This window comes from Pezoporus occidentalis, unplaced genomic scaffold (genome assembly GCF_034315485.1).
Source record: "Pezoporus occidentalis ecotype Australia unplaced genomic scaffold, CSIRO_AGI_Poc_V1 ctg1045, whole genome shotgun sequence".
NCBI classification, from domain to species: domain Eukaryota; kingdom Metazoa; phylum Chordata; class Aves; order Psittaciformes; family Psittacidae; genus Pezoporus; species Pezoporus occidentalis.
In genome coordinates, this window is record NW_026912828.1 from 1 (window position 1) to 12,709 (window position 12,709).

General features: G+C 39.6%; 1 protein-coding gene across 1 annotated transcript; it reads left to right on the forward strand.

Annotated features, from left to right (window-relative positions):
- Nucleotides 1–22: 22 nt before the first annotated feature.
- On the forward strand, nt 23–10,876 carry LOC134163894 (zinc finger ZZ-type and EF-hand domain-containing protein 1-like). The gene is made up of 7 exons (XM_062619107.1): nt 23–1,127; nt 1,973–2,141; nt 3,970–4,068; nt 4,914–5,079; nt 6,560–6,710; nt 7,246–7,317; nt 7,789–10,876. Exons 1-7 carry the CDS (start codon nt 1,020–1,022, stop codon nt 7,861–7,863), a joined length of 840 nt encoding a protein of 279 aa, XP_062475091.1. The 5' UTR covers nt 23–1,019; the 3' UTR covers nt 7,864–10,876.
- The last annotated feature ends 1,833 nt before the right edge of the window (nt 10,877–12,709 follow it).

A 12,709-nucleotide genomic window follows, 5' to 3' on the forward strand; every position in this document is an offset into this window, starting at 1 on the left:
ATAAGTGGCAGGTCCAAAACAAACCAAAAGAACTGGTTCTTGACAAGGTATGTCATTGAAATTGTTGCCACAGGGTGTTTATGTAGTTTCAGAAAACATCAGGATGAACTGATAGAATAACAATATGTTGGGGTGTATTAAATACAGAAACCTTTGTGTTAGGCTATTCTGCAAGTGCATGGAGGCAAAGAAGACATTCAGGAACTGTGCTACATACTGCCTTTGCTTTTAAACTCTTTTTCCCAAGAAATCAATTTTTTTGGCTGATGTGGAGGTGAACGTTTAGTCTGAGCTAGTATCACATTTTATAGGAGGAGCTAGAAAAGTGCACATGAAGAGGTGTCATAGGTTACGATAATAAAGGGCCTTGAGCAGCAGGAATCCTGATTCAAAAGCACACAAAAGCTCTGAAAAATCAGAGAAAGTGGAGATTCAGGTTGTTCTTAATTAGCATTTAGTGTATCCTGATAGGCTAAATGGCATTTGTTTGTATTTTTAAAGACACAGCTCTTGCATCTACTGCTTTCAAACACTGCAGCCAGTGACTGATGGCTTCCTTCTTGTATGTGAAGTTGTACGTTGTGAAAGCTAAAACAGAACATATTTTATTAAAATCAAAACCTGTAAGTAATAGAAGGTAAAGGTGTCTTTAGTATTTAGTTGTTTATCTTCCTTTGTTTACAGCTTTAGTTTACTGTTAACTACTTTATGGATAATCCTTGTTCCTAGCATTTGTGGAAAGAGATGGAGCTAAGAGCTGTCACGTTTTCATGAGATAAGAACCGAAAGATCTGAAACAGAGGGCAGAGTAAAATCTTCTGCACTTATGGAAATAACACTTGTCGACATCATTTGTGATGTCTTGTTTCTTGTTCTTCCAAAATGTTGTGTGGCTAGAAATGGCTCCTGTCAGTCATCAGTATATAAGTTTGTAATAGTTTTGATAGCAGATTGTATTTACATGATGTATTGCTTCTTCCCAGATTTTACAGAAGGTACTGCATGGGTGCAGTGAGAGCATGCCATGGACAATGGCACTGACAGCTTGCCAGTTCATGGAAGAACCAGGAATGGCAGTGCAGATGCGTGAATCTAAACATCTTTCTAACAGCAATACCAATTTTGAGGTAAGTTAGACTTGTAGTGTAGTACAGTGCATTTGCATGGCTGGAAGAGTTCTGAAACATCAAGGTGGTTGGAGCAGAAATGTCAGTGGTCCATGTGTTTACCTGTGAGACTTTTTGCTTGAAGCACCTGGGAAATACCTGTTCAGTGTTGCTTTTGGAAGGGCTGCTGCTGGATGAGTGAGGCCTTGCCCTGTAAAGAAATATGTTCAGTAAGGCACGTTTATGTAATCTAATTCAATCATGTGAAAAGTGCATAACTTCAATGGTTTTGCTACACAAACAATTATTATTTTCTTCTCTTCCAAAGGATTTCCGTTTGCCTGTTACTTTCTTGTGCTGTTAGATGAAAGCTGGGAGTGGAGTCTCGTTTTTCTTGTATTTCTCATTTTAGATTATCTTATCCTGACACAAACAATTCTTATTTTCTTCTCTTGATACTGTTTGAAAGCCTTTTTCTAGTAAAGTTTAGTAAGTAATTGTTGCCTCTGGCCAGCCTTGGGGTTTTTAATTCATCTGCAGCTCTAACTCTTCTGATTTTTATTGTTTAAAATGCATATAAACCTTTAGGTTGTGGCAGTGGAGATCAGTATCAGCAACAATTACAGCTTCTAATAAAACCCTAGCAATTAATTTTACATGTTTAACAACTAACACAAACAATAGGCCATGCTTTACATTTGTTAAATTAGCTCCGGATAAAAACGTTAAAGAGGGTTGTTTGGTTTTTGGGGGATTCTTTTTCTCTATGGATATGCTGTAGTATTTGTTGTTTGTATGGTGAAAGTGAAGTAGCTCTTTGGTAATATAGTATTGCAGGATGCAAAGATCATGTGTTTATTTCTCAGGATAAAGTTCACATTCCTGGTGCTATCTACCTCTCAATCAAATTTGACTCTCAGTGTAATACAGAAGAGGGCTGTGATGAGTTGCTCATGTCCAGCAGCAGTGATTTCCAGCAGGATCGACACAGCTTCAGTGGGTCTCCACAGAAGTGGAATAATTTTGAACTTCCAGGTGAATATGCTGCGTTTCAAAGTGCAGATGCGTAGGCTATTGATGGTGTTTTGGACTCTCAAGAGAAACTAATGACACTTATATGTGGATGTTCCTGAAAAGACAATCCTTTTCTTGTCCCAGCCTGTTTGCTCTGACGTGTTGCTCTTGCATTTGTTTCTTGAAAGTAGGCTTATCTGCTGTTCTGCTGCTTGACCTTTTTTTTTTTCCACCCTTTGGTCAAAGCATGCACTCCGTGACTGGAAACAAATTTTGATCTTGATTCTGTTCCAACACAGTCCTTGTTCTGCACAACATTCACTTACATTGTTTCTGCCTTGTCTTACTTTCCACAGGAAGCACATTAAAAAAAACCCAAAAGATAGGCTTATCTCTTCACTCTGCTACACAAGTGCTCAGATAAGGAGTGTGTGCCCGTGCCTTGTCTCCAGTTGTTGCCACAGAGTACAGCTGAAAAAAAATCAGTTGACTGACAGCTTCAGTCTCTGTTCTCTCCCAAGCATGTTTTTGATAACAGAGTAGCAAATGCTGGTGAGCTGAAGGATAATGTCTTTTAAGTTGTTTTAACCCACTGAGCACCATGACATTGCAGGAAGCTTTTGACTTTGAGTGCTGTCAGTAGCTGGAAATAGGTGTAGGAGCTCTCTTAGCAGAGCAGTTTGGGTGACAAAGTGCAAGTTATTAACAAACGAGTACACTGTAGAAATACTTTGGATTTTTATGACCTTCTTCTGTCCTTTTCCTTCCAAATAGTTGCAGAGGTTTTGCCAAGAAACTGAACTTGGAGGCCCATTGTTTTGGAGCAGCCTTGGCTGTGAAACTTAATTTTCACCTTGTGAAACTTCATTTCTGGACAAGGCTGTCTGGATTAAGGCTCTTGATTCCCTTCAGCAGGCTTAACTGAAACCAGGCATTTGAAGGCTTCTGGGCTTTTCATTTGATGGCAGGGCTTTCTCAAAACTCCTAGGAATAGCAGAGATCAATGACTCCATTTTGTGATGAAAAAGGGAAGAAGCTTTTAGATTTTTAGGGGTTTTTTAATCGTAAAAAATGTTTTCAAAATGTTTCTTCATGAAACTGCAAATTCTGCTTCTCAGTGAAAACTAGCATGCTTGTCCCAGGGTGACAGGATTTTCCATGGAACAGAAGGAGATTCTGTTTTAATCAGATCTAGTATTGCAGAGCATGACAGGTAAGGACCTGTTTTGTTTAGCATTACAGCTAACCACCAGTGTTTCCCTCTGAGGAGCTGGAGATGCTACAATGACAAGAACTTCTTGAATGTTCCAGTTCCTACTGCAAAATGGTCAAGCATTGTGATAGCTCTTCCGCTTTTAACCATAACCACTTAAGGGTTTTGTTCCCTAGAGTGAAAATGTGCCATTTAATTCTCTGACATGTAAAAGCAGTGCAGCTTTGCTTTCTCTGTTTTTTAACCTTTTGTTTAATGGGCTGTGAATTTGGCTGCTTTTGTAGAGGTTCTTTTTTCATAAATCATAACTGATCCATAACACAATTGGAAAAGGGAAGTTTAATTGTGTTCAGTATAGAGGTTCTTTAACTCCTCCTTCCATCCAGCTGACAAGCATGTAAGAGACATTATCCTTGTATCTTTACACAGTGAAAACCATTCTGTGTTTTGCTTTAGCCTCCTGCTTATCATACTGTTCTGTGCATTTCAGAATTACCAAAAAGCAAAAGATCACATCTCCTGAATGATGATTTCTAGGATTAATCTGTGACAGACTTTTCATCTGAATTGCATTTGTGGTAGCAAAGCTAACTCAGAAGGTAGTCATGTGGATTTTCTTCCTCCCCTTGTACACAGGTGACACGCTCTATTACAGATTTACTTCTGACATGAGTAACACTGAGTGGGGTTATAAGTTTACAGTGACAGCAGGTCATCTTGGAAGGTTTCAGACAGGTAAGCACTGCTCAGAATGTGTTGGAAAGGGCTTTCTGGAGTTATTTTGACAAGCTTTGAGAGACTTGTGGTTATCCCCTTTCTTGACTTAGAATTTGCTTTCTCCAATGTTTGGGAAACAATGTGTTTAGTTTTGTTCAGGTTGATTCTTGACTAATGTCTCTTACTTGCTGTGACTTTGTTAGAAATACCAGATCTTCAGAGGTGTGGAGACAATTATAGTAATGTTACTTGCATTCAAAGTTTCATTATATCAGTAATTACACACCTAAGTAACCACTCTAAGGTGCCATAATCAGAAACACAAATAATTGTAATTGTGTCTTTAAAAATCGTTATCCATTAAGATAAGTTGGTTCTGGATCTAATTTCTAGCTATAGCATGAAAGGGTTTGTTAGTTTGTATTAGAGTTTAAATATTTGTAATGAAGTTGAGGCTGGTGGATGACTGCATCAGCAGAAGTCAACTGCATAGTGAGGACCTATAGAATCATAGAATAGTTAGGGTTGGAAAGGACCTTAAGATCATCTGGTTCCAACCTGCCTGCCCTGGGCAGGGACACCTCCCACTGAAACACCTATGCTTAATTTGCCTTACTTGGGCAAACTTTAATTTCAGATAGGCTTCTTTCTCGTTTTGATCTATATTTTGCCCAAGAAAAGACTTGTGATCTTGAGATGTAATCCAGAATTATCTCAAGTTTTTGTTTGGTGTTACAGTTTGGTATTTCTTGCTTGCCAGATCAGTATTTATTATATGGAGAAGAGAGAACTGACTATATGAACAGAATGGGTCCCTACAAAAGTAACAGCTGTTTGAATTTTACTTGATTTTCTTTCTCCAGGGTTTGAAATTCTAAAGCAGATGCTGTCTGAGGAAAGGGTAGTTCCTCACCTCCCACTGGCCAAAATCTGGGAATGGCAGGTTGGGGTAGCGTGCCGTCAGACCGGCCACCAGCGTTTGAAGGCTATCCACTTGCTCTTGAAGATAGTGCAGTGCAGTGCCCAGAGGTGAGTGGACTGTTCTATGATGTGCACTAAAAGGAAAACAGCATGAGAAGAAAAAGTGACTAAGCTGATATGATTTGAAGTAGATAATTTGCCTTTCAGATACAATTCACAGTGCCTGATAGATATTTATTATAAAGGGTTATTTTGAAACCATTCTTTTATTTATTTTTGGGGGGGGCTTTCTGAAAAGGTCCAATGAACTCAAATGTTGTTTTAAAGGAAACCAAGTCACCCCAAAACAGGACAAAGAAGAGATTTCAGTTCATTTTCTAGAAATTTACTTTATTAGTAGTACTTCAGGATTAAGGTGAAGATGGAATAATAAACTGGTAAAATGATGATCTGCTTCTCTAGAAAGTAAATAACTTTTAAATTACTGTTTTCAGTTGTACCACTAAGCTTGCAATTGAGTTTTAGAAGAGATAGGTATACTAATGCTTATGTATGTATGGCATGGGTATTCCTCATGAAAATACACATTCAAAACAGTGTTGAGCTCTTAGTGTTTTGCATTTGTTCCCAGTCACATTAACTCAATAGAAATACTGGAAACAGACAAGAATGCTGGAACACTGACACTTACCTGGTTATACCTTTTCAGTTCAGAATAAGCAAAACCATTAAAAGAACAGCATCCTACTAGCTTGCTTTGATAAAGGGAAGTCAAAAAGTATATTTACATGCTGTGATAAGAATGCACAATTACATAAAACCATTTGGTTCTCTGCAGACTTTAGATACACTGATCTGCCTCCAAGTCTGAAAACCTGGCTTTGGGATTTTAATCATGGATTTATTTTTTCAAGTTCCCTTAGGTATTTTCATCAGCAAATTTCATCTTTGTCATGTGGACAACAAATTTAATTGCTGAAAGGCCAAGTCTCTATTGTGCTTGTATTATTTAATTTTTCTTGTGTTAATCTGATGATAAATTCTGAAATTGAGTTTCCCCTTTTCTCTCCTTCCCCCCCCCCCCCAATATTTGTCATCCTATCCATGTAGTAAGTACCATTTGGGTTAGTCGGCTTTAACTCAGGAGTAGGAAGGAGGCAGGGTTGGAATCGTTTTTAAAGCTATAGATCAGTTTTTGTCTGCACTGTACAAGGGCATCACCTGCTTAGTGCTGTAGTGCAGTATTGGATAACCTCAATGGAGCTACAGCATTTTGCAAAGTGATGTATATAGTTATTTTAAAGTCCTCATTTCAGGCGGCCACTTAAGTTTTACGGAAGTCATGTGGACATTCACAGATGTGAGGTTTTCTCCACTGATTCAGAATGAAATTAATTGTGCTGAAACACTTGACTGAATTTAAATTTTAGGATAATTCTTGTGCTTCTTCCTTCATTGATGCATCTGTTAAAACTGTATGGTTTTGTTCTCTTGAATTTGTTTGGGGTTCTGTGTTGGGTTTTTTGCCTTCCCAGAAGCAGGCATAAAGTCATGGTTACTCACTACTTCATTTGAATTCCTTTTTCAGGGACTGTGACCTTACCTTATTGAAGCCACTTTGGCAGCTTTTTACCCATATGGAAAACAACTTGTGTCATGACATGGCCAAGCCTGGGATTCTTCTTCCTCTTCATCGCGCACTTGCAGAACTCTTCTTTGTTACAGAAAACAGAGTTACTGTAAGCAGTTCCTGTACTTGCATCCCTCCTCTCCCCAGTGCCCAGAATGATACATAGTTCAGTGTTAAATTACAGGTAGTTTTCCTGTATCTTGGCAAAGTTCATCAGAGCTTTAGAACCATTAAATGCTTCAGACACATTAAAAACTTTCTCTTGTGGAGTCTGGTAGCAAATTCTAATAGAGGGGCATACTGTTGCCATATCCATTGTGGAGCCTTATGTAATAGTCATGACTCCTTATGCACTTAAGGCAGCAAGCCCTAAAGCCACTCTTTCTTCTGAGAGGAATGCTGATTTAATAATTAAAGGTATTTAAATGTGCTTTTCCTTGAGTTGGTTTTGCACATTACATAGAAACGGTCTTTAATGGACTGATCTGTGGTCACAAACTGTGTTCTGGTCAGGGAGAGTCTTATGTGTAGTTTCAGATATCTTTGGTTCATGGGGACTACTGTCATGATCAGCATTTTAATGTTAATTAGTAGGATGATATCTTTAGTAGAAGTGTTGGTGTTCATTGAATGCTTTCTTGCAGGAGCTTGGATCTATACAGGAGTATCTGCTTGCCTTAAATACTGAAGATCATCTTCATCGCTGCACAGCACAGGTAATAAGCTTGCACAACCTCAGTGATGTGTGGGTTTGCAATATCTTTCTGGCAGGCAGAAATAATGAATGGTTTCTGACTGCCCAGTGGAGTTGTATAAAGTAGAGATAAATGTACTTTGACTTTACAGTACCATGAAAGGCCTCTGAAATACGTGAATGAACTACGCACAAATGTTCTCCTTTAATAGTCAGCTGATGTGCCACAAAGAGGCTGTTGGGTGTCATCAGGTATATATACCTGGTTTACCAAACTGCCAAAACGTGGGAATGGGCATGGGGGCTGGTCTTTCAGTAGCTGGAAATGCAGTTGCCTTGCTGGAACTGCCTGGATACATGACAATTGTTGCACTGCCATGAGAGGAGCAGCTAGAAACAGGGTGGTTATTTATTTCTGTTTAATTTCATACAAGGTTTTCTTTCATTTTGGATTAGCAGAATCACGACTTTGTTTTTTCCTTCTCTCTTTTAGGCCCTGAAAAACATTGCTGCTATCAGCCTTGCCATTAACTATCCAAACAAATCAACAAGTTTCTGGAATGTTTAATACTGGCTCAGGCCGGAGTGCATGGGATAGAGTAGTTTGTCCATAGGACATTGGAACGAACATCTTAACTCCGTTCAGGAAAAGTTCCTTCAGCTTCAGTGTATGAGCACTCTGCAGCCTGCCTTCCTTCCTTCCTTCCTTCCACCTTGATGTAGAATTTGTAAAAGTAAAAGCGCACTTCAATGAAAAAGCACATCTTGAAGTAACTCACGCGTCGCCTACAGTTATGTATGCACATATTGTAGCATGTTAGAGTAAACTGAACAATACTTTTTTTTTACCCAGAGGAAGTAAATGGAAGAAGGTAGCTGAGAATGGAAGGCCCCTGCATTGGTATCATCTGCTCCCAGGGAAACTTGATTGATGGAAATGACTCGGAGTGATGGCATCGACAGTGTCTGTTGTATGTAGTTGAATTGAGATAGGCAAACCATAATCTGGTGGGCTGATGCAGAAATGGTCCACACTTGAATCCTGTCATGTTTGCTTTTGCTTTGAAGGCTACTACCCAAGAAAAAAGATTTTAATTCTTGCTAAACTACAGGTTGTAAAACAAATTCTGGTGATTCACATAGCAAAGGATTCCAGTTTCAGAGCATCCTTGTGCGAGAAGTTTGTTTCTCATGTTCTTTGATTTGATCAGCTGGATCATCTATTCTTACCTTATCTCCAGCGTGGTGTTCTAAGTAGTATATCATTCTAGTGTGGAGAGCAAAGGCTAGCCTCCATTCACAGAGCAGTGATAATAGGAAGAACTGAGGAACTTACATGTTTCTCAAAGATCACAACTTTACAAGAAATTGTTAATGAAGCTTTTTTTCTTCCAATTATTTCAATACTAGTGGCTTGGGAGGTCCTTCTTGGCAATGCTGGGAACCCAGACTCCCAGCACTCAGGGTGGGGGTTAATGATCAATCAAGTCTTACCATACAGAGCAATAACTGCATTACTCCTAGTGAACATGGAATCAATTGCAGACCTTCTGTGCTGAAATAAATTGGCTTTCTTCCTGCTCAACTATGCTGGTTATTCCCTTTCCAAAGAATTATAAAGAACAAAAAAGCATTTTGGGGTGCATTTTATATACCATTAGACAGTATGGTCTTGTCAGGTATGAATGCAGAGAAATTTATGCTAAATTTTTTCTTCTTCCCTTCATCAACATCAGGATATGGAAGAAAGGGACCCAAAAGCTTCAGTAATAACTGAATACAGGTTGTATAAAGGCAGTGGCTCTCTCAGAAAGGAGTATGCTTGCCCAAGGACCTCACTTGTCCAAAAGGGGAGGGGTGCCTAGATGTCAATGTGCAATGTGTACAGGAGCACTGCATTGGGGGATGACCTCTGAATTGATGGTCTTACTTGCTGGGGCTGGAATTTTAAGGGTGGTCCAATCTTCCCCTGAGAGGGAAATGTACAGTAATATATCCCCTTTTCTTGGATGGCATCTAGTGCTGTAGTTAGAGATGATTTGAATTCTGTTCAGGCAGGTGAGTGCAAAGTGAACATTGCTTCAGATCAGCTTGAACCAGAATGTTATTATTCTGCCTGAAAGACTTAAAGCTGACAACCAAGCAGCACTATGCTGAAGCCATTGCCTTCAGGAGCGGAGTGGCCCTCTTAGCAAATGAGAATGCCAGAATTCAGGGAAAATGTACCATTTATCAAAGTCTGAAAGGAGGCAGAGAGATACTGCTCTGAACCCCCTCCTCGAGTATAATTGAAGGTTAAAGCCCTCCTTCCTTCCTGAATGAGATCGTGATGGGAAGGGACTTAATCAGAGTTGGGGCACACCTTTAACACATGGTTCATTTTGCTCCCACATCTGAGTAACGTATTGGAGTTTGCAATCTCACTGCAGGGCTGTCTGAGAGATCTCTGAGGAGCAACTGTTCCCACAGTTCCTAACAGCGTGAGCAGATTCTGGGATCAGGGAGTTGCTCCACCAAAATGAGACGCTCTTTAGTCTCCTTCAGGGAGTCAAACTGATGGGCAGGTGAGCATTTTGAAATTGCTCTTCTGGAGCAGTAGGACTTCTGTTCACTGCCTCAGTGTGAATCCATGGCTACGTGGTCAGGGATATGCAATGGGCTGATTTGCTAAGGCATGTAGCATGCTGCTGAGATCTGCCTGTGTTAGTCAGAGAAGGCTTTTTTGTTTTTTTCACATCAGGGATGAAGACTGTAAATAAACCCTTCACAGAACCTCTCATGGCTCTAGCATAGTCACTTTCTTTTCCCCAGTAGACTGTCTTTTTGCTCTCTGTTTAAAGACATGAGGCTGCGAGAATGACACAGGAATGGCCAGTGTTCCCTACTTAGGTGTACCACTGTAACTTACTCTACCAGCAGTAACTGGCCCCATGAGTCAGTCGCCTTGCCCTAAAGGGACTGTCTAGGAACAGTGTCCACTACCTATAATCTCTACCCACTAGATGGAACTGAAGAACTGCGACCTGAGTTGACACTGAATCTGTTGCTGCCTTACAACTCATTCATTATGGATTTTTTAAGAGTCAAGAAACACTGATTATTAATACTTTTTTTTTCCTTCTGATAGTTATAAAGAAAGGAAGCAAATACCAATAGTGAATATTCATGGTCAATCATATTTTGAGAATCCTGCAGCGGTTCTAGTGGATGTGGATGATACTATTGAGTAGTATAAAACTGTCTGGGAAAAACAGGTATGCAGAAAAAATGTGCCTAATATAACAAAAACAGAAGTTGTCCTGCCTGAATCACCTGATGATGTGTTTAAGTCAAACCATATTGTTCCTAATAATACATTTGACTTGCTTTCATTAAACACTTAACAAAGAGAATTTTATAATTTCTTTTCTTACGGGTTTAATACTTTGCAATTTTTATCAGTTGTTTAAAATATATCAGGCCTTTAGATTTCTTCCAGTTCAGTTCAACATGTAAAAAGAAAGCTACAGATGTGGGTAAAATATGCAAATGAAGAGAAATATATTGTAAAAATTCTATAAAAACAAAAACATACAACACAATGTCTGGTTTTTTGCTTTTTTTTCCTCTCCTCACTGAGTGGTGAATGCTTGGAGTTGCAGGGAGAGCCAGAGGCTTTCTTGGGTGTCTTCAGTTGCTGTGCCTGTAAGCAAAACTTTCTTCATGCGGTCAGTATATATCTGATACTGTATTGAACTACATATGATATGTACTTCTGGAGTCATCGCTTAAATTCAAGCCCTGCTGCATACACTCCAGTGGCCTTATCCTAAAAATGAAGGTTTCCCATGGATATACACTGGTTTCAGTGCCTGCATTTACTTTCACATCTGAAACATGCATCTGGGGCTGCAGGTGTCTCATGTAAAGCTGAGATTTGTCTTGGTGCCTCTTGATTTTAGCTAGTAGCATTTATCAGTAGAGGTGCTCGTGCCTACCTAGTCTAATAGCTCAGTGTAGAAGCTTATTTACCTTGGGTTTGGCTTGAGAGAAGGGTTGTTCAGGGAAGTGTGAGCAAGTTGACGTCTTTCTGTATTTACCTAAAGCTGCAAGTTGTTTCCACTGGTTCCGCCTGCTCAGGGAATGCTTAATTAGGTAATTTTATTAAATACAAATTAGTATGGTTGTGAAGCTGTGGGAGAGTGGGGAACATCCCCCGTGACAGTGGTAAATCAAACACGTTCAGTTTAATCTGCTGTTAAACTTAGTGTGGGCCCAGGCACTGAGATGTAAGGGAGGTCACAACCATCGTGTTTGTGAAACACTGTTTTTCAGAACAAGTTAATTAAAAATGTTTTTCTTCCAAGAGGTCCAAATGAGGCTGCAATGTCCCATTAGGTCAAGACCTGCCCTGTTTATAATCTTAAACCTGCAGTGACCATCTGCAAATCCATGAAGGTGCCCTGCTATAAAATATGGGCACATTGGAACAGAGCAAGGCTCCGATAATCTGATTCGGTACTTTCCCTTTTTAATGATGAATGTGGTTTCTTGTGGCCAGAAGTGAGTCATGTTGGATATCAGCTGAGGAAACCACCAGCACAAGGAGCCTACCCTGTTTCCAGGGAACAAACAACAGCCACAGCCGTGGGAGTCTATGAAAAGAATGACCTGGTCTTTAGGCAAAGCTACTAGAATGTTGGAAAACAAATTAATATATGTAAAGGGGACACTTTTCAACACTTCGGGAGATCAGGCTGGATAATAACTAAATGTGCATTGGTAAAATGGCCTGGAAAAACAGGAACTGTGCTGGGCTTTGTATGGGAAACAGCAATCTGGCCCACCTCTGAATTTCAATCACAGAAGTCAATTCCGATTCAAGTGAATAAGAGAGAAATCCACTATGAATAGGGAAGGAATTAAGTAAGAGGTAAAGGAAGTAAGATTAAAGCTCATTCTTTCCATGATGGTTAGGTCTAATTGAACTGGGTTTATTCTGCAGTAATCTTGCCTGATTTTTACCTCCTAAATAATAATCATAAAAAATAATAAGTTGGTATCCAGTTCAAACCCAGGCTGCAACATTGTGGTGGGGCTCATCAATGAGTATGCAGTCTAAGGAGAAATAAACCCTTTAACCCCCCCCAACCTGTTTCCTCCAACTGGAAACATCAACAAGCATTGCTGCTAAATAGATGGAAATCTCAGTTTTGGAGTGGTCCTTAGCATTTAGCGAGTCATTCTTTTTATATTCAAGGGCTGAGAATGTTTGTTTAGATTTAGGGAACACGGGGAGAAGAAGTAGAGAAAGGAAAACCAGACTGTGTTGGAGACAGAAGTCTTTCCACCTAAGTGTTACAGATTTTGCTGGGGAGTTTCTCCTTACAAATGCTTTCCTGACAATTTTAATTGTTTTTATTCTCTTTTTTTAA